The 22,811-nt window shown below is 40.8% G+C and overlaps 3 protein-coding genes and 1 long non-coding RNA gene across 8 annotated transcripts in view; 2 read left to right on the plus strand and 2 right to left on the minus strand.

Moving 5' to 3' along the window:
• The window catches only part of LOC306972980 (uncharacterized protein), a 140,766-nt gene extending 125,108 nt beyond the window's left edge, over positions 1 to 15,658 (minus strand). For 2 of the 3 annotated variants that reach the window (XM_079569756.1, XM_079569755.1), the window contains exons 1-2: positions 15,570 to 15,658; positions 15,239 to 15,267 (exon numbers count right to left, since the gene is read on the minus strand). In XM_079569756.1, the coding sequence (XP_079425882.1) occupies positions 15,239 to 15,267; positions 15,570 to 15,631 (91 nt within the window). In that variant the 5' untranslated portion in view covers positions 15,632 to 15,658. Of the gene's footprint in view, positions 1 to 11,884; positions 13,209 to 15,238; positions 15,268 to 15,569 lie in introns of those variants that run through there. The other variant, XM_079569757.1, reaches the window with a different exon arrangement.
• LOC306972976 (uncharacterized protein) overlaps positions 1 to 22,811 on the plus strand; it is a 152,030-nt gene that overhangs the window by 98,364 nt on the left and 30,855 nt on the right. The window lies entirely within an intron of this gene.
• LOC306973034 (uncharacterized protein) overlaps positions 1 to 22,811 on the plus strand; it is a 100,170-nt gene that overhangs the window by 37,942 nt on the left and 39,417 nt on the right. The window lies entirely within an intron of this gene.
• On the minus strand, positions 17,309 to 22,334 carry LOC306973128. Its single transcript, XR_013793547.1, has 3 exons — positions 22,241 to 22,334; positions 20,202 to 20,230; positions 17,309 to 18,621 (listed from the first exon to the last, which is right to left on the minus strand). It is a non-coding gene; the product is annotated as an uncharacterized lncRNA (long non-coding RNA).

Raw genomic sequence — 22,811 nt, forward strand, 5'->3', positions numbered from 1 at the left:
GTCAGACAATAAGAATGGTGACTGCGGCCAGGTTGATCAGGTCTGTCCACGTTCCACATTCTAGTCTCTAGAACGGCTTTTCCCCCATTCATTGTTCAGGGGTCCGTTTCAAGTGTCCCCCTCATTATTGTTATATACCTGGAAAGGTCCTCGCCATCAGGGTGTTCAAGTCAATCTCCACAATGTGCCAGGTACCTGAGAAGATAAACACTGCACCGTATTGTTTAGTGTTCAAGTCCATTATTTTTATTTATTTCATTTAGAGGTGCCATTAAAATGATAATACTAAAACTGCTAAGCCAATACAGTTTGAATGTAAGGGATCAGGAGATCAATCTAATGATCTGCCCCTCAGTTCCTACTATTAATTCACATCAGGCTGTGTTCAATAATATTTTCAATTATCAGTCAGTTCTTGGCAATATTTCAACGTTCATGTTCGATGTTCTAAATATTTACAGTTATTTTTTGTATCTTCTGCACAGTATTTACAAATCTTCACAATACAAAACCATCATATTCATCTTTGTATGTATAAAAACTAGATTTTTCATATTTCTTCAGAATTTTAGCTCAAACACGATGTTTGGCTCATTGCTTTGGTCCTTATATGGTCAGTTATTTCAGATTAAAGTGAAGTAAAGTTTATTTTTATTTTTTATTATTATTTTTTTTTTAGTCAGTCTTGGGTGTTCATTTGCAATTTAATTATTTATTTATTTATTTATTTTTTAATGTATTTATTGGCTTATTTGGTAGGGACAGTGCATGTTAATGAACATACACGGGTCTCATGCATGTAAACAAGCCACACCGGATTGTAGCCTTGGGCTAATTTCCATCCGTCGTCCCCCATGCGCACTCTCAAACACACTCTCTTTCATCCAGGCCTATTGTACATGTTTTTATCCCAAACTTTATAAAAAACTCTATAACTCTATATAGTTCTCTCAACCCATGTCAGTGTTTCCCTTATATGTTTACCGGTTTGACTAAGAAGTTAAGTCCAAAATGTGCACACTGCCGGGGAAAATATCTAGCCTGTAGATATTGTAACCATTTTTGTTTGAATTCCTTTATGATAAATATCCAGTTCAATTTAGACAACTCTCTCCAGAAAATGCAGCTCTTTCAAAACCGTACAGCACACGCCATCACACGGACCTTCACCTCTCACAAGCAACTTCACTCGCTTCCCATAAAACAAAGAATCTAATTCAAAATACAAAAATCATTACATTCAAAGCACTTCCTAACCTGGCTCCTCCGTGCATATCTGACCTCCTGCCCACACATTCTGCTCCTTCTCTCCAGCTCCGTCACCAGGGGGTGAGCCTTCAGCCGCTCTGCCCCCAGCTCTGGAACTCACTCCCCCGACCTACGTACCATAGACTCTCTGCCACTTTTCAAATCCAGACTGTCCCACACCATCGAGTCACACACTCACCATCTCTCACCAATGCTTTGCTCTATTTTATTCTGTTCTACTTGTAAATAATGGCAGGGGAAACGCTGCATGTTGCTACAATGTGATTTAGGTTTGTGTTATCTTTCGTCGACTGCTCACAGGAATATTTGTTTCAGTAATTTGTCGCAATTAATACATTTTTGTGTTTTTCTTTCACACGGTATTTAGTTTCGAGGCCAGATATCAGCAAAGGTTTTCCTTAGGTCTATTAAAACTGACATTTGTCATGTGCACGATTATGGCATTAGACAAACATTGTGCTAAAACATTTAAAACAATTATACTTAAGATTCTGCAAACATTTTTAATATTCATTAGGTTCTACCTACAACACAAATACTATGGTCTCACTTCCTCATTGGACAGTAACAATAAGTGACATAAATACAAGTAAGATTTAAACTGTCGCTGTGCCAACCATGTTTTATCAATGAGAATTCAATCATCTTGTAATTCTTTTCTATGGATTTCCCTACAGGGATTAAAGTTTAACTTCTATGGGACTATCCTTCTGTTATTAACTATATATATTGATAGAAATAATTTTTCTTCCCATTTGTCCTTTATTAAATTGCTGCTTCACTAAACAAATCTTATCTCTGTAAATATAAAAGAAATTAAAACCTCCCATATGCACTTAAAGTACGGACGTTTGAGTCCATAACCTAAAGCAGTGTCCTTTTATTTATTTAACCTTTTGCATTTGATCTATTTCTGTTAGTATGCATGTTATAGTTTATTATATCCATTATATTTTTGCTTCCTTTTATATTATTATTATTATTATTATTATTATTATTATTATTATTATTATTATTATTATTATTATTATTATTATTATTATTATTATTATTATTATTATTTCCTCCTCAACTTTAGTTATGTGAACTCCTTTCAATGCCAGACGCTAGTTTCAAGGAGCTCTTTGCACAACTTTTATTTATACACATACTCCCACATATCCATCCATCCCATCCATATTCTTCCACACTCTCTCTCATGTTCACCATCCATTTTCACTCAACGTTTTCACACAATACTTAATATCACGGGTTACACAATTTCAAAGCTTTCACACAATACTTAATATCACGGGTTACATGTACCATGTACATTTTTCTATACAACACGGCACGCCGACCGTACAACGAGTGACTTTTATATTTACAACAGTTTTCTGGCCCGTTACTGACTTCTATAGTATCACGCGGTGCCCGTTACTGACTTCTATAGTATCACGCGGTGCCCAAGGTGGCCCGTTACTGACTTCTATAGTATCACGCGGTGCCCGTTACTGACTTCTATAGTATCACGCGGTGCCCAAGGTGGCCCGTTACTGACTTCTATAGTATCACGCGGTGCCTAAGCTGTCCCGTTACTGACTTCTATAGTATCACGCGGTGCCCAAGGTGGCCCGTTACTGACTTCTATAGTATCACGCGGTGCCTAAGCTGTCCCGTTACTGACTTCTATAGTATCACGCGGTGCCCAAGGTGGCCCGTTACTGACTTCTATAGTATCACGCGGTGCCTAAGCTGTCCCGTTACTGACTTCTATAGTATCACGCGGTGCCGACCGTACAATAAGTGACTTATATTTACAACGGTTTTTGAGGACCACAAACCTCCCCAACGTATACCGTAACGTTGCAACAAAGAACCTACGTCTAGGTCTTTCCCAGTCTACGGGGTGGCAGGCTACAATATCGTTAATGAGCAAGGCACGCCGACCTCCTCCGATAATTGTACCTTTAGGCGAGCTGGCCCGTTACTGACTTCTATAGTATCACGCGGTACCAAATCTGGCCCGTTACTGACTTCTATAGTATCACGCGGCACCACTCCCTTTCAGTCACTTTAAACTTATATACATTTTTATATACATTTCATTTCACTTTTCACACTTCCAGCACATTTCACAACATTAAGTCCTGTCCCTACTTCTCCGTTCGAGCCACCACATTCAGACAATCTGTGTTTTTCAAAAACCTTTAACTAAACGTTTTCTTAAGTTTTACATTTTTGTATTTTATTTCAAATTGAAACGGCAGACACTCAGTGATATGCTTACTTGTGTACACACAATTTTCTGTTTCCAATGTGGACAATTTTGGTTATTTAAAAACAACAGGCTTGTCCTTACCTTTTTAGAAGTGCCGCGGCGGTGTACACAAGTGAGCAGAGGTCACGGAGGTCTGTTGCCTGTCTCAAATCCTTGCGGACGAGACTGGGGTTCCCATTGGTCACTTGGAATCACGTCGGGCAGGTCACCAAAACTGTAGGCGATTTTACAGGAAATATTAGCACTAATATACACAAGATGTGACTCCATAAGATCAATTTAAACACAGTAAAACAGTTAAGTTTAAAGTATTAAAGTATCAAAAAGGTCTCGCCAAGCGTGTTCGTTGATCCCAAGGTCCAAGAAGAAACCACTAAAATTCAGTAGCTTTAGTCAAAGAAGATTTATTCCCTATAACAATTACAATTCTAAACACAGATTCTCCGAGCGCTAAAGTCCCTACACTAACACACACACGGTGCTCGAACGGGGCAGTCCCGGGAAAAAGCATCGTCTAACTGCGCTCTTACAATATATATTATCAAAAATGTGACGTTCACGAAGAGATAGGAGATGAGTTGAGCTTAGGCCAAGGTCACCAAGCTTTCCTCTCAGTAGTTTTCCACTAGAAGTGTCTTCCTGATGCCTTATTTGGAGTTATTATTGTCCAGACGGTTGTGGGCACCTGGACGTCTCCATAGATATGAGCAAAAGAATGCAAGAGCGAGAAATGGGGTATTGTTGCAGCAATGTGCGTGTGAAAAGATTGGTTTTCAACTGGAACTTAAAGCACATAGATTAAATTCATCAAAAACATTCAATAGCATTATAAAATATAACATTAGCTAAAAATCATCAATTTCCCACAGGACCGTCAACAATGTGTTGTATTTTCTCTCGTACTTCGAGATCCTCAATAATGTGAATCAACTTACCAATTTTCGAAAATATAAGTAGCGATGCTTTAGGTTTTGGGTGACAAATAAAAATGACAAAAAACAATCAGCACAAAAATATAAGTCATATCTGAGTTTGCTATGGAAGCTTTGATATTAAAGGAAAAAAATCTCATCGGATAAAATTGTAATGTAAAATTACTCATTGCTTGTGGAATTACATTATAACATCTACATGTTTCATCCGCCATCTGCAGGCAGTCATCAGAAGTATCAGTGGTATCAGTAGTATATGATACTTCTGATAACGGCCAGCAGATGGCAGATGAAACATGTAGAGGGTAAAGATTTCAACATCTCTAAACCTAGTGCACTCTGAGATCTGAGCCCCAGCTACAGCTTGCGGTTCCTAAGACAAAGCGTAAAACTAGATGGGACAGAGCATTCCACAGCTTTGGCCCGACAACGGAGAATGCTCTGCCCCTCCACGCCCGAACGGCCCCCACTGTGGACTGTTTTAAATCTCGTCTTAAAGGTCCTATATCATGCAAAAATCGACTTTTTGGAGCTTTTAGCCATGTTGTTATGCTATTTCCTTATCAAAAACACCCCCAGAGTGGTTTGTGGCTTCATTCACGCAGCTCTCAGTAATCCTCCTGAATCCTGCTCTCTGAGCAGCTGCTCCTCCCTCTCCTGGTGAACGACTGAGTGTTCAGTTGTGTCGTCACAGCGGAACGGAAGTGCTCGACGTCTGTAATGTAATGTCTTAATTCTATGCTTGCAGCCTGATTTTAATTTGTAAACCACCCTTTTCATTTTCTGTCGTAAGAGAGAAACAAAGAGGAAAAAAAAAAGGATGTGCCCGAGGTGCTTCCAGGTCAGCTGTGGCCAAAACAAACACCCCTGAGCGTCTGAACAGATCAGTCATGTTTGCGCTGCAGCTGAAGATGGAGCTCGTTGCAACTTATTCAGGTTGTTTTTCTGTGACTGTCACTGATGGATGTTTGGTGAACCTTCGTCTGAATCAAAGTGGATTAACTTTTATAACCAACGCGAGTCCCATAATGTAAACAACGATGGACCAGAGCGGTGAGTCAGTCCAAACGCGGGTTAGCATATTAGCTTGTGTGTTAGCATATTAGCTTGTGTGTTAGCCATTTATGAAGCTGTGTTGCAGATGTCAACTCCGTATAACTGCATTGTGAAGTATCTTCACTTATTGCTGTTTATTTATATTACGGTAAAGTATGTGCGGAGAGAGGGGGCGGAGTTAACTGAATCGAAGCGTTGTGTCTTCCGGGTTTGAAAAATACCTCCAGAAAACACTTATATTTATCACAAAAATGAGTGCTCCATAGTGGTAGAGGTACAATATATCATATAAATGCCTATACTTAACTTTGGAATGGCTAAAATAGCATGATACAGATCCTTTAAGACCCATTTTTATTCTCAGGCTTTTAACTCTGCGCGAGTTGTATGGTCCCCTGTGTCTTTTATTTATTTTATCTTATTTGTTTTATTGTTTTATCTATTGTTTTTAATTATTTTATTTTTTTATCTATTTTATTTTTATTCATGTCTTTTACGAACTATCTATTGTTTTATGCAGGTTTTAGTATATTCTCCTTTGTTTTATTTTTAATCTGTTTCTTTTGTGGTAGAGCTAGTTAGTATTGTATCTGTTTTAGGATCTCATGTGCAGCACTTTTGGAAACATTTTTGTTGGTTAAATGTGCTATACAAATAAAGTGGATTGGATTGTCTGACCAAATGAATGCTGAAAGCTGTTCTAGTAGCACAAGTAGACACAGTGAACATTGCGAAGCTTAAGGTGGTATCTGGGCAAGACTCACAGCCAAGCCACTCATGCCTATTCTATTGTTCAGGCTAATGGATGTTCAGTGGAGAATAAAACAGATTAACTGCTAAGCTCTTCTTTGTGCTGCTCAAGCCCACCTAAACATAATTTCTTTGTATAATGACAATAAAACACTTATATACTTATTTATTTACTCAAACTGTAATGTAGTAGTGTTGTTTAGATATTATGGGCATTGTCATTAAAGCCTTTTGCTCTTTTACAGAACGATCAAAGAGGACCCAGACTGTGGAGGTAAGAAACCAGACCAGACATACCACGACACATCTCCTACGTTATAAAGTATCAAGTCAAATGTATTCATAAAAAGCCCCCAGGTCTGAATTATTATGCACAGCAGCATTCCAATACATTTTATAGAAAATTGTAGTTTGTTTTGTAGCATTAGGAGGTCATATTCGCTGAAATCAAAAGCTATTGCAATCCAAAACATCTTAACAGGTCGAGTTATATTTTAACATAGGACCCTTATTTGAGCAGCTTCACAATATTTGCATCCATTGAACTTGAAGTTTTTGGAGTTTCTGCTTGGTTTTCTATGCAGGATGTCAGAATAGCCTCCCAGAGCTGCTGTTCAGATGAAAACTGCCTCCCACCCTCATAGATGTTTTGCTTGAGGCTCCAAAGGTTTTCAACAGGGTTGAGGTCAGGGGAGGAGGGGGTCCACATCATGAGTTTCTCTCCTTTTATGCCCATAGCAGCCAGTGATGCTGAGGTTTTCTGTACAGCAGGACATGGTGTGTTGTCATGATGAAGATGATCTTATTAGGGAAAGCAAGGTTTTTCTTTTTGTAGCATAGAAGAAAGTGGTCAGTCAGAAACTCCACATATTTTTCAGAGGTCATTTTCACACCTTCAGGGAGCCTAAAGGGGCCGACCAGCTCTCTCACCCCATGATTCTGGCCCAAAACATGACTCCGCTCCCTCCTTACTGACGTCACAGCCTTGTTGGGACATTGTGGCCATTCACCAACTATCCACTACTCCATTGATCTGACCATCCAGGGTTCCACGGCCTCATCAGTGAACAAGACTGTTGAGTCGTCATGTATTTCTGAGCCACTGCAGCCGTTTCTGCTTCAGCTTCAATGAACAGCTTAGGGGAGGCCCGGATAGAAGGTTTATGCACAACTGCAGCCTCTGGAGGTTCCTACACCTCGATGTTCGGGAGACTCCAGAGCTGCTTTGTAGCAGCTGTTCTATTCATCTGATGTATTTGTCTGGCTGAAACCGTCCTTATTGTGCCTTTATCTGCACAAACCCGTGTGTGTCTGAATCAGTCACAAATCTCTTATCTGTATGATGATTACGCTTCCTCTTTCATGAAATATCAAAGGTTTTCATACCTAGACCAAGGCATTCAACTATTTCACACTTTTCATCAGTAGAGAGATCCTTTTTCTTTCCCATATTGCTTGCAAATGGTGGTTTGCTTAATAATGTGGAACACCCTTTTTCAGAGGTTTTTCCCTTAACTAGGCATAACTGACAACAAATCATCCCAGCTCTCTGAGATTGATGTCAGTGATTCAAAGAGCCCCAAGACACAAAACCATCCATGATGGTAACTTGCCAAACTTTAGTTTGTGAAAGAGCTCTTGGATGCTCCACAGCACCAAAGTCAAAACCTTATCACCACTGTGAAGTTTGGTGCAGGAGCATTATGGTGCGGGGCTGTTTTGTTGCCTCAGGGCCTGGATAACATGCTATCATCAATGGAAAAATTAATGCACAAGTTTATCAAGAAACTTTGCAGAAAAACCTGAGACTTTCATAAGAGCATGGAACAAGTAAGTGAACCCTGTATTAAATAGCTGGCTGACCCTTCTTTTGTAGCAATAACTGCTTTCCTGTAGTTGCAGATTAGATGCTAACAATGATTAGGATGAACCTTGGACCAAATCCTCTTTACAAAACTGTTCAGGAGGATTCATAAACATCCTCCCTGTCCTGTGATGTTTACATGTTATGGCCAATAAAAATATGATAAAAAGTAAATGTTTGGGTGGTATTAGTTTAAGCAGACATTATCTATTAATTCTTATGATTTTGAAGAAGATCAGACCACATTTTCTGACCAATTTAGGCAGAAATGTGAGAAATTCCAAAGCATTCACATTCATCCCACTGTGTATTAAATGTGAATGGGTCCCACATGCACTCTGTATTTTGCCCATTTGACGAACAAATGGGGTATGTTTATTGGGTCATATCTTATCTGGAAAAAACATTTAGCGGACCCAGACAGCCCCCTCTTCCATAGGGCCCAGAATTTCTGGCGTTTTAGTTGAAACGCTGCTACTTAAAAGACTTGTCATTTGGAGTTCAAGTGTTTATGGTGTGTGTCTTTGTAGGCATTCAGAGTCCACATGAGGGTGATCCCAGTCTGGTGCAGATTAAAGAGGAACCAAAGGAGATTCAAATCAAACAGGAGTCGATCGAAGCGTTTCCCGTCATTGTCTCTGTGAAGACTTTAAAAGAAGAGTCTCTGCTTCATGAAACAGTGAAAGAGGAGAACAGAGAGGACGGAGCAGAAGAAGAGAATTCCTCTGACACTGACGACTCTGCAGACTGGACTCCTTCAGCTGAAAGTCCCACTCCACAAACACACACTGGACAGCTGCAGGAGCCGGCTCATGTGAGTGAAGATGGAGGTCCAGAAAAAACATTCAAATGCTCTCACTGTGGGAAAGGGTTTTCAACTCGTTACAATTTAAAGGTGCATGTACGAACTCATACTGGAGAGAAACCATTCAAGTGTCCTGAATGTGCATTGACTTTTTCACTAAAATATCATTTGAAAACACACATGATGCATCACTCAGGAGATGAGCCATACAGATGTCCAGATTGTGATAAGGAGTTTGCGCATAGCTGTGATATCAAGAGACACGTCAGGTCTCATACGAAACCGTTCAGGTGTACAGTTTGTGGAAAGAGTTTTCCACAAAAATGCCACCTGAAAATACATATGAGGACTCACACAGGAGAGAAACCATTCAGTTGTGATGTTTGTGCAAAGCGTTTTCCGGAAAATAGCCAACTGATAAAACACATGAAGATTCACACCGGAGAGAAACCATTCAAGTGTTCTTTTTGTCCAAAGAGTTTTGTAGATAATGGCCACCTGAAAACACACATGAGGACTCACACAGGCGAGAAACCATTCAGGTGTCTTCTTTGTGCAAAGAGTTTTTCAGTAAATATCTCCCTGAAAAAACACATGAAGGTTCACACAGGAGAGAATCCATTCAGGTGTGATGTTTGTGCAAAGAGTTTTTTAGATCATGGCCACCTGAAAACACACATGAGAGTTCACACCGGAGAGAAACGATTCAGGTGTGAGGTTTGTGCAATGGGTTTTTTACAAAATAGCACCCTGATCACACACATGAGGATTCACACAGGAGAGAAACCATTCAGGTGTTTTGTTTGTGCAATGAGTTTTGCTCAAAATGGCTCCCTGAAAAAACACATGAGGATTCACACAGGAGAGAAACCATTCAAGTGTGATGTTTGTGGAAAGAGCTTTTCAGAAAAACGCACCCTGAAAGTACACACGAGAACACACACAGGAGAGAAACCATTCAGTTGTGATGTTTGTGCAAAGAGTTTTTCAGAAAATAGCACCCTGAAAATACACATGAGAACACACACAGGAGAGAAACCATTCAGATGTACAGTTTGTGCAATGAGTTTTTCACAAAGAACTCACCTGAAAGCACACATGAGAACACACACAGGAGAGGCACCATTCAGCTGAACAGATTATGATTAAGGCATTTGCACATAGGACACTTTTTTATTAATTAATCACAGACACACACACAGTCACAGTAGACATTGAAGCAACAAACAAAAACAACAAATCAATACAATAAACATTTATATATATGTATGTTTCACTTTTTTACAGTGGCTCTCAAAGAATGGGTACTCCACCTTTTGTTCTGTTGGAAATTATTCAAATTTTTATCCTCATGTGTGTGTGCGTGCGTGCGTGCGTGCGTGTGTACGTGTGTACATGCATACATGCATACATGCATGTATCTGTATGAATGTGTGTATGTGTATGTGTATGTGTATGTGTATGTGTATGTGTATGTATGATGTATGTGTGCATGTATACATATTATTTTTATTTAATTATTTTGCCATCATTTTTTAGAAAGGGGTAGGAGTTTATAAGATTTGTTTCTTCATCCTACTCCTGTTCTTGTTTTCATGGAATGTATTATTGTTTTTTGTTTGATTGTTGCTTTATTTATGTTGCGTTACCATGAAAAAAAGAATGAATTACAATTTGTATTCGTCATATTTAGCATTTTATAGTGTATCTACTTTTTATTTTCATGTTGACATTAAAATAGTATCTTATGAAATCCCCCCAAAATATATTATATTTTTTTTATTTAATGTAATTTTGAAATCTGATCCAATATTTGTACATATATTGTCTTTAATTGGGTTTGTCATTCCAAATAAATGTTGTGTTTTATAATCTTCTATAATAACTATGACCTGTCTAATATTTTCTTTTTCCAATAAACCGTCCTTTAATAAATCCTGGTTGTTCATGTTTAATATTATATCCAATAACCTTTTTGAATCATAGAGCAACATTTGGCAAGTATGTGAGTATCACAGCAAAGTAACATCAGAGGTCCAGTCTTCCTCTTTACTGGCATCCCGAGACACACACCTAGCTGTTGGTTGCCACAACAGCTAAAAAACAAACAAACAACAGAGCTACACATGACATTGTATATTATGTCTGGGCGAAACCCAGAACAATTATGTGTAGCTCTGTTGTTTGTTTGCTTTTTTCTTCTTTTGTTTTTGTGTATGTTTTTTAAGTATGCGCACCAGACGGTCCATACGCACTTCCTGTACTCAAAAGACCAGTAAAATTCTTTTTTAAAAATCCATTGTGTTCTTTATTGCGTCCGCCTCTTTTGATTTCATATGTTTATTGAATCGTATTGGAATGCCTGGGTCTGCAGGGCATTTCATACAACCATCATAAAGCTTTTCCTCCTCGTTTAACCATTATTGAAAGTCTCTTTGCACAAATCTGACATGTGAACAGACTCTCCTCGACCTGAGTCTGTGTCTGATTCCTGAAGATTTAAGAATAGCTTCTCTCCTGTGTTTTCAGGTGGCCGTTTCTCATGTGTGTGAAAAGCTCATTGCACAAACAGTACAGCTAAATGGTTACTTCCCTTATGCGACGTCATCTGCCTCCTTAGATCAGCCCTATCTGCAAATGCCTTAATAATCAATCTGTATATATAAAAAATTATCATTATCATTGGACAAACTGTACACCGGAATGTTGTTTATTTACATTACATTATCACATCATTATACCATTATATCATGATACCTTGATACCTCATGATACCTCAGATTACGAGTTCCCCTTAGTAGTAGATTACAGTTTATTGTCAATGTTGTGGGTGACTTTCTTGGTTAGATTGATTAACGCATGTGCAGTTGACCCATTGTTTCTGAACCCACACTGACAGTCACTGAGTAAGTAATGTTTATTCATGAAGCTCACCAGAGGACGGTTTCTCTCCCTTATGAGTCATGACGTGCCTCTTAAGATCACTCTTACGTGCAAACGCCTTATCACAATCTGAACAACTGAATGGGGTCTCTCCTGTGTGAATCCTCATGTGTCTTTTCATTTGACCGATATCTGGAAAACTCTTTGCACAAACAGAACACGTGGATGGTTTCTCTCTCGTGTGAGTCCTCATGTGTGCCTTCAGGTGGTAATTAACACAAAAACTCTTTGCACAAACCGAACACTTGAATGGTTTCTCTCCCGTGTGAATCCTCATGTGTGTCTTCAGGCGGCCATTTCTTAAAAAACTCTTTGCACAGACAGAACACTTGAATGGTTTCTCTCCCTTGTGAGACATGCTGTGTCTCGTAAGATCACATCTACGTGCAAACGCCTTATCACAATCTGGACATCTGAATGGCGTCTCCCCTGTGTGAATCTTCATGTGTCTTTTCATGTTATCTTTTTTTTAAAATCTCTTTGCACACTCAGAACAGCTGAATGGTTTCTCTCCTGTGTGGGTCTTCATGTGCATGTCCAGATGTTTTTTTAGCAAACAACTTATTGGACAAACTGTACACCTGAATAGTTTCTCTCCCTTATGAGACATGATGTGTCTCTTAAGATCACTGCTACACACAAATGCCTTATCACAATCTGTACACCTGTATGGTTTCTCTCCCTTGTGAGACATGACGTGTCTCTTGAGATAACTCCTACATGCAAAAACCTTGTCGCAATCTGAACATCTGAATGTTTTTTCTGCAGCGTGAGTCCACACGTGTTTATTCAGGTTACTATTTTCAGAAAAAGTCATTGCACAAACAGGACACCTGAATGGTTTCTCTCCTGTGTGAATCCTCATGTGTGTTTTCAGGCAACTATTTCGTGAAAAACACTTTTCACAAACAGAACACCTGAATGGTTTATCTCCTGTGTGAATCCGTATATGTATCCTTAAATAAAACCGAGACTTAAACCTCTTCTCACAGTGAGGGCATTTGTGTGGTCTGTCTGGACCTCCACTCACATTGCTCCCATGAGCCGCCTCCTGCAGGTGATCAGTGTGTGTTTGTGGAGCGGGACTTTCAGCTGAAGGAGTCCAGTCTGCAGAGTCGTCAGTGTCAGAGGAATTCTCTGCCTCTGTTTCATCTCCGTCCTCTCTGTTCTCCTCTTTCACTGTTTCATGAAGGAGAGGTTCTTCTTTCTCACTCCTCACAGAGACAATGACTGGAAACGCTTGGATCGACTCCTGTTTGATTTGAATCTCCTTTGGTTCCTCTTTCATCTGGACCGGACTGGGATCAACCTCGTGTGGACTCTGCACACCTGCAGTGACAGACAACATAAACACTTGATCACCAAATGACAAGTCTTTAAAGCAGCAGTGTTTCATCTACATCTCAACAACAGTCCCTGAGAAAGATTAAGAGAACACAAACCTAAAAATAAGAAGCCTCGAGGGAAGAACAGAGGGACGGCCTGGGGCAGCACTGGCTTTGACCGGCCACCCCCAAGTGCCAACCCCACCCAGAATGGCTGGGATCTTAAGGCGCTGTTTGCACGTCTCCAGTAATGGTGTCCTCTCTTGATCTCACGAAAATGAAAGTAAAAAAGAGGCTGTATTTGACAAGACTTTGCACAGACTGCTGCCAGATTCTTAGCTATTTTATCTGTTTCTTTTCTCTTTTTTTTTAGTCCGAGAGGGTAGGGATGAGTAACGTTAAGGATTTATCAATACTACTACTCTTATCGATACTCCTTACCAGTCCGGTACTTTAACGGTGCTCTCATCGATACTTTAAAAGGGGAAAGGAAGTTAGATAGAGGCTACTGTATACGTAGGCATTAATCCTTGGTCTATATTTCTTTTTTCATTACTCTACATTTTTATTTCCAATTTGCGCATACACTTAAAGGACACTACAAAGGTATAGTTACACAAAATTAAACAATGTGGATTTTCTAAGCGGATAAAAAGGGGAACTATATTGTAAGGCGTAATAATACCAGGAGTAGTTTGACACGCCGAACTACTCTTGGTATTATTACGTCTTACAATATAGTTCCACTTTTTATCCGCTGTGTTTATGCGGCTGAGGGCACGGGTGAAGATCAGACCGGTACAAATGAACTCTAAGCTAAGGTAAGAACATATCTCAGTATGTAAAAATGGTTACCTTTAATATATGGGAGGCTGTTGGTTAGATTTTGCAGAAGCTCTGGGGGCTGAGTCCAAATGAAGTAAAATAATGCAGTACAATAAAAGAAAGGTTAAATAATGAACTAGACTGTGTCACTCTCAGCTTGTGTCCAGTGGGTCTAAACTGTTTACTTTGAAAGCTTTGACCGTTTCCGACTGTTTTCACTGAACTTCCAAGTCGTTCCACAGGTCCCACAACACCTCTTTTTTTAATTCTTTATTCTTTTACTTTTTTGAAAATGCCAGTTCCTCAGAGGTTATACTGACTTTTCCTGCGTTCAAGAAGCTCCTGGATGTGAGGAGGGAGAAGATTATTATGTGCTTAGTAAACTATTACTAATGTATAAAGGTCAACAAGATCATGGATTTTCAATAGATTTGGCTCTACAAAAACATAGAAATCTGCTTTAGTGATAATTCTTATTGCCTTTATTTGGAGTAGGAAATAATGTGTATGTCAGATACAAAGCGGGGGCGGCTAAGACGTTTTCACTTTCCTCTCGCTCTTCTGGAAAATAGCACAAGTGCTACAACCTGGTACAATACATCTGTCCTTTCTGAGGTTAATTTAAATGGAATATTGTCCCTGTTAGAATAGAATAGAATAGAATAGAATAGAATAGAATAGAATAGAATAGAATAGCCCCCCTAGCCCACCCCAGGCCACAGCCTAGTGAAGAGAGTGAAGTTATATTATCTTTGCAGTAATCGTGCAACATGAAACATACAACTTCAGTTTAGCAAGTTTTAAATACACACAAACATATAACAAATGATTTAAACTACATTTATCTGCACTCCTGAGATTGCGATTTCGCCTGGGTGCCCAAAGATTTGAGTGGGTGCTCAAACCCCGTACCCCCCACAGGATCAGCGCCTTTGACCCCAGTGTCACCGAGCCTCTGGTGGCCATCTCCAGTCTAAAACAGGCTGAATAACAAACTGGTGTGAGTGAAAGTATAATCATATGTAGGTCTGTGGGCTTTTTTATGCAGATAAACTTGCATATTGCAGCTTTTATGTGAAATGTATATATTCATAAACGGGGAGTGGGCGGAGTCCGTGGTGGGTTTGGTGGGGTGGGTGCCCTTTATGATGTTAGAGCCCCTGCCCCTCTGTTGCTCTCTGCACAGCCCTGCAGGTTGGCTTTTCTTACCTTCACAGTCTGGGTCCTCTTTGATCGATCTGTAAAAGAACAAAATGTATTAATGACTATAAATCATCTGTGATTACAAATCAAATCGCAAACTCAAAAATCTAGTGACGTAGGATACTAGGATGCGCTAAGTACGTGCAGATTAAACAAACACACGTGATTAAAGTCCAAAGAAAATCAAGATGATGAAATAAAAGAGTTTGTCAGCGGTTCAGACGGAGCAGGTCCCAGTGTGTGTGGAGTCCGTGTGTGATAAAGTCTCTCAAAGGCCTCGTGTTGTTGTGGACAGTCCTCTGTACCTGAGAGAGTCCTGTCTTGGCTCTAAACTCACCTGTTTTCCTCCTCCGCGGGCTCCCACAGCTCCTGCTCCTCCTCCAGCTTCACTTCTGACATGTTTCACTGCGCTCTGTCCGCTTTAAGGAGAAGAGAGTGTCTCACTTCTGTTCAGAGCTAACGCTAACACAGCAGCACAACACAGCGCTCACTTCCGGGTCTGAGCAGGGTTGCCAGATCCCACAAGGAAACTAAAGTTTAATGCCTCCATATCTCTCTTTTCTTCAGTGTTTTACGACTATTGTAGTAAAACGTATTTTCATGTAGCGCAGTCATGATCAAATACACATCATTTATACAAATAATTACGGATGGGCAAAGTGAAGTGAAACTAAAGCCGAAGAGTCAAATCATAGTTCGAACTAATCACTCCACAGTGACATCTAGTGGCAAAGTGTCGCTACAACCCCATTTACACTGTTGCAGGATTCATACGCCTGTGATTGAAATAAAACCACATTCTGTTTGTTTGTTTGTTTGTTTTCATTTCACATTAAAATATGGACTTTTCCGGAATGCGTTATTGTTTTTACTGCTTTACTTTGGTCCTAGACAAAGAAATCAATTATGAAATTTTCATAAATGTTCCACATTTTCCTCAAACTCAGTGCTTAATGTACATGTAAATATGATGTATATCTGGGTACAGATGAACCTTACCTGGTTCATCTGTACCCAGACTCAGCACTACGTCTCATCATGTGCGTCTACAAAAAAAAAAAAAAAAAACTCTTCACCCTCCGCGGGCTGTCTCTCTTTCTCCTCCAAGCTCAGGTCCTCTACCAGAGGCCTGGGAGCTTGAGGGTTCTGCGCAGTATCTTTGCTGTTCCTAGAACTGCACTTTTCTGGACTGAGATGTCTGATGTATTTCCTGGGATCTGCTGGAGCCACTCCTCCAGTTTGGGGGTCACTGCCCCGAGTGCCCCAACGACCACGGGCACCACTGATGGACGTAGCTGTTTATTGCCCGGGACTTGTTCTTGCCAGTGAGCTGCTTCTTATGAACTGCCTTACTCGTTGGAGGTATTTGGCTGTAGCCGCTTTCCTTGTCACCTCTTCGAAGTTGCCATTTGCTTGTGTGATTCCGAGGTACTTGTAACTGTCCTCAATGTCCGCTATTGTTCCTTCTGGGAGTGAGACCTTCTGTGTGGACGACCTTCCCTCTAGTCACCATCGACCACACTTCTCTCGTCCGAATGACATCCCAATGTCTGCACTGTAGATCCGGGTCTGGATCAGTGAGTCGATGTCTCACGACTGTCTCACTCAGTAGAGGTCATAACTTCACCTCTATTAAAGTTAGCAAAATCAATACAATTAAATTAAAGTTAACTATGCTTTTAATTGAATATGCTTAAAATAAACAGCTTTCATCAAAGATTTCTTTTATTCGTTTTTTATTTATTTTTAACAAAAGAAAAAAGGTAATCCACAGCGAAATAATACAATTACTCACCAGCACAGACTGACATATAGCTCACAGTATCTTAAAGGGACTATACGGAGTTTAAAAATGTTGAAATGAAGTATTTTCCTGCCCCTACATGTTCCAGTAATGTCCTAATGTGCAGTTTCTTTTTTCTTTTTAAATAAATCACTTTTATTTTTTACAATTAAAAGTGCACCAATGAAAAGTGGGCCGGGGGCCATAGTTTGGACACCCCTGATCTGTAGTGTCAAAGGCTTTCTGGAGGTCTATGAATATATCTGAAGAATAGAGTTTAATGTTAATATTGTCTCTGAACTCTAATACTAACAGTCACTGAGTAAATGATGTTTATTCTTAAAGTTGTCCAGAGAATGTTTTTTCTCATGAATCAGGGCGTGTCTCTTAAGATCATTCCTGCGTGCAAACGCCTTATCACAATCTGAACACAGGAATGGCGTCTCTCCTGTGTGAATCCTCATGTGTCTCTTCATTTTACGAACATTTGCAAAAGTCTTTTCACAAACGGAGCACCTGGCTAGTTGATCTCCTGGGTGAGACCTCATGTGTGCTTTCAGATGGTAATTAACATAAAAACTCTTTGCACAAACAGGACATTTGAAGGGTTTCTCTCCTGTGTGAATCCTCATGTGTGTTTTCAGGCGGCAGTTTCTTGAAAAACTCTTTGCACACACATGACACATGAATGGTTTCTCTCCATTATGAGACATGATGTGTCTGTCAAGATAACACCTACGTGCAAACGCCTTATCACAATATGAACAACTGAATGGTGTCTCACCTGAGTGAATCATCATGTGTCTTTTCAGGCAACCGTTTCGTGAAAAGCTCTTTCCACAAACTTTACACCTGTATGGTTTCTCTCCTGTGTGAGTCCTCATGTGTTTTTTCAGATCACCATTGTGTGAAAAACTCATTGCACAAACAGAACAGCTGAATAACTTTTCACCGGTGTGAGACCTCATATGTCTCTTTAAATAACTCATACATGTAAATGCCTTATCACAATCTGAACACCTGAATGGCGTCTCTCCTGTATGACTCATCATATGTCGTTTCAGATCCCCATTTTGTGAAAAACTCATTGCACAAACAGAACACCTGAATCGTTTCTCCCCTGTGTGAGATCTCATGTGTGTCGCTAGTGCACTGCTATATACAAATCCCTTATCACAAACTGTACACCTGAATGGCTTGTCGCCTGTGTGAGTCCGTATATGCCTCTTTAAATTGGAATGTGTCGAAAACGTCTTCCCACAGTGGGAGCATTTGTGCGGTTTGTCTGGACCTTCATTTCCACTGCCATTGCTCCCATGAGCCGGCTCCTGCAGTTGCCCAGTGTGCATTTGTGGAGTGGGACTTTCAGCTGAAGGAGTCCAGTCTGCAGAGTCATCTGTGTCAGAGGAATTCTCTGCCTCCGTTTCATCTCCGTCCTCTCTGTTCTCCTCTTTCACTGTTTCATGAAGCAGAGACTCTTCTTTCTCACTCTTCACAGAGAAAATGACTGGGAACGCTTGGATCGACTCCTGTTTGATTTGAATCTCCTTTGGTTCTTCTTTAATTTGGACCAGACTGGGATCTGCCTCATGTGGACTCTGGACACCTGTAGGGACAGACAAACGCCATTAACACTTGATCACCAAATGACAAGTCTTTAAAGCGCAGTGTTTCATCTACATCTCAACAACAGTCCCTGAGAAAGATAAAGATAAAACACAAACCTTAAAAAAAAAAAACCTCTTGAGGGCAGAACAGAGGGCGGGCCTGGGGAAGCACTGGCTTTGACTGGGCACCCACAATTGCCAACCCCCCCCAGAATGGCTGTGATCTTAAGGCGCTGTTTACACATCTCCAGGAACAGTGCCCTCTCTTGATCTCACAAAAATGAAAGTAAAAAAAAATGCTGTACTTGACAAGACTTTGCACAGACTGTTACTGCCAGATTCCACATTCTCCGTGTTCGCCCCATTCCACTCCGTCCCGACCTCCACAGCAATTGCATAGATATCTTATTCATTCATAGACATTCCACATCCTCCACTCCGAGGGTCCTACATGGCCTCGGAGATACGGATCAAACAGCGAACAGGTGGAGGATGTGGAATCCTACCATTAGTGACTGGAAAACTCCCTGCTTGACTTTTACGTCAGCAGTGACGTACCCACGCATTTGCATGAAATAACTTTATTCTTTATAGTTCACTAGTGGACACAAGTCGTGCGACACCAGCATGGCGCTACGAGCATGACATTTATTTGGGTGTACGTGTGCGTTAATGACGATGTGAGTTCACAATGTCGGTCTATATTTTGGTTACATTCACCCTATTTGCTTTTGTTACATGTCAGGCCGTTTGGTAACTCGTAGACTTACTTTACCTCGATGTTTAATGTAATGGTACCGTTCTTATTCCACTAGAAAATGGTAAATTCAATTTATATTTCCTAAGTTACTGCCTAACGCATGTTCGGGATTGGAAGTACATTTATACATATATGAAACTTACAGTGTTTATCCAGCTGTCAAGTTCATAGTTCCAGTATTATTCCAATTGGTAGAAATGTTAATATTTCTTGTGCTTCGGCGCCATAACCCATTTTTTCCATGTGTGGTCTTGGAGCGCCATCTTGTGGCTTATAATGGTAGTGCAGTGTAATTTACCTGCATTTCTTTCAGTGACTGCATAGCATATTATTAGTAAATTAGTAATTTCGTTTATTGTCAATCTTATGTTTATGAGTGCAATTATACTATATTATGCTATACTATTGAATAGGTCAGTACATATTGATGTATATTATTTGGATGTTGTATAATAGTATACAATTTGTTTTGCACAACACATTTCTGTACTCTAATATATAACTATGTTGTTCTGTATGTTCATTTGCAGAAACCACACACTCACCAAATCCTACAATAAATCTGTCCTTTAGGAAGTCGCATCTATTCTCTGACAGGAATACTTAGCCAGTGAGGGCGCCACCAGATGTTAACGTACATGCCGGCTACAGTGACTTCTCTGCGGAGTCCAGAGACACTTAACCCTAGTTCTCTGAATGTGAAATAAATGTGATAGGGTCGATGATTGCGGTGAAGAACTGCACCAGCATCTTGGCCGGCAGCATAAGTTTCCTCAGCTGCCGCTGGAAGAACAAGCCCTGCAGTTTGGCTTTTCTTACCTTCACAGTCTGGATCTTCTTTGATCGTTCTGTAAAAGAACAAAATGTTTTAATGACTATCCCCATAAAATCTCAACAACACTTAAACATTATAGAAAGTGCAAAATTATGGATGTGTCCACAGCTGCATGGTAGTCATGAAAGTTGTGTTCTTGTCTGCTTCTTTTTCAGTATGACAACAAACTAGTCACAAGTGCTCTTCAAGATCCAGGTACAACATTTGATGCGTTAAAAACAAGATGGTGATCCGAGGCACACTGACTTAGATAGCCCTTTAAGGGGGATTTCGACGCGACCGGACCAGTGCAGTTCACTTGAAGCTGGTTTACTTAAGCTGTTGTTCCACGTATCAACACTACCCCCAGACCTTTCTGTTTCCACCACACACACAGAGGAGCACGCTGTGCAGATCGTCATTAAGAGTTTTTAGAGCCGCGATGAGAACAAATGTGGACAAATGCTGCCTTCTGGTGGGGGTTATGGAATCATTCAGAAGTGCCAAGCTGTATTAAAACAGAAAAGAAACCACTAAATACAACTATGAAGGTAAGCTACATGCAAATGTTATGCTAACATCAGCATAAACATAAAGCTGCACTAACAGCGGCTAAATGCTAATATCGGCAAAATCCTCTTTTAGAACAGCCGTATGATTAAAATATATATGACCTGTGTGTCAATAGTGAGGGCTGTCCACTCTCTTGTTGCCAATCAGAGCCCAGAGTCTGTTCACGTCACATCAGACACGGGTCAGCGCTTTGGCCACAGCCAGAGGTTGGTCCCAAAACCTATACCTGGTCAGACCGGTTTGGCCCTGGCCTTTGTTATGGAAAAGCTCGACAAAGCGGCTGAAAGAGCCATTTGGCTGACGCGCGCCTGTATGTGGAAAAGAGCCTTTAGGGAGGGGCAGCACCCAGCAAGTTTGTGTTTCAAGTGTCTTTAGGGTAAAGTGGTCTGGGTCGTTTTGGGAGTGATATTCATGTGGCAACAACCACAGCCTGATATCACTGAGCTGTAGTCCTGCATCAAAACAGCTTTGTATATGCAAAATTTGGCCATTAGGTGGGACACGGCCCTCATCGACAAAAAATACCTGTACAGTTATGTAAGCTCAGACATGTAGGCTTTGAGTCGAGATGGCCAAAATTGCCGATATTTTCTGTGAACAAGTCATGATAGAGGCTGGTTCAAATGTGTGAAGAGAAAGCTTTGAATACGCAAGCCTATTGTCTTTCGAAGGCCTGACCAATCAGAGGGGTGACAAGCCCCCATCCCCCCAAAACCGGTCTAGTTTGTAAACCACCCCGGACCCCATGGGTGAAGTGGTCTGGGACTGCAGTGGTTTGGACCCCCCTTTGGGAGCGGACCGGTTCACTTTTGGCTGTCGAAACCATAGACTGTATATATAAATGGACAGCTTCTGCTCACTCCTCCCCGTTTACCATAATGACCCCGTTTGAGGGGGACATCATGGCAGGTTTACAGACTCCCCCTCCCCAGCTATGACGAAACATGTACCTAAAAAGGGCACAAGGGCGGGATCTTCACTGTAGACTCGGCCCTTGCGTGACGTGTAGCTCGCGCTGCTCCAATGCTAACAGTCTGACCCTCATTAAGTACGAGATTTCTAAAATTCTTCTTACGAAAACCAGCCTGGTTTCTTTAATTGTGACTAACCCAGCGTTATCTCGGGAGGAATATCTAGCCTAGTCTAGTGTATAAAAAAATAGAAACCAGTTGTTTTTCTAAAGTCCAATGCTTTTCAATGGGAGACTAGCGGCGATACGGAGGTACTACAGCAATGGCGGCCTCTAGTGTCGTGGGCATAAAGCAGAGCAGCCAGCGGGCATTGGTCGAAACACCCTCCAAAACAGGGGGATCGAGATGATGAAATACAACAGTTCGTCAGCGGTTCCGACGGCGCTGGTCCCGGTTTGTGCGGAGTCCGTGTGTGAAAAGTCCCTGATAAAGACACAAAGGCCTCGTGTTGTGGACAGTCCTCTGTATCTGAGAGAGTCCTGTCCTGGCTCTAAACTCACCTGTTTTCCTCCTCCGCGGGCTCCCACAGCTCCTGCTCCTCCTTCAGCTTCACTTCTGACATGTTTCACTGCGCTCTGTCCGCTTTAAGGCGAAAAGAGTGTCTCACTTCTGTTCAGAGCTAACGCTAACACAGCAGCACAACACAGCGCTCACTTCCGGGGTCTGAGCGGGGTTGCCAGGTCCAAGAATGAAAACTAGCTCAATTACTCCATATCTCTCTTTTCTTCCGTGTTAGGCAAACTAATTCACGACTATAATAGTAAAAGTTAAAAATGGTAAAGCACCTTCATCAACTAAACCATTTGGGCACATTCGCTACTATGCACTAAGCTCTATACAAACATGGAGAAAGATGTAAAGCCTTGTGGTTCAATCAAGATTCAACATAAACGCCTTCTAGCAAAGTGTTTTGGGGGAAAAATGTGTTTCATGACGTTACTCACACTTTTCTACATTTCTGATATTTTATAAAACTATCGACAAGCGTATTAGCAAAATATAATAGAAGATTAGTAAATGTCGGTACACGTGCCCTGCTGCTGTGTGTGTTTTTCACTTGTTACCCTGAAA

This window comes from Gobius niger (genome assembly GCF_951799975.1).
Source record: "Gobius niger genome assembly, chromosome: 13".
Lineage (NCBI taxonomy): Eukaryota > Metazoa > Chordata > Actinopteri > Gobiiformes > Gobiidae > Gobius > Gobius niger.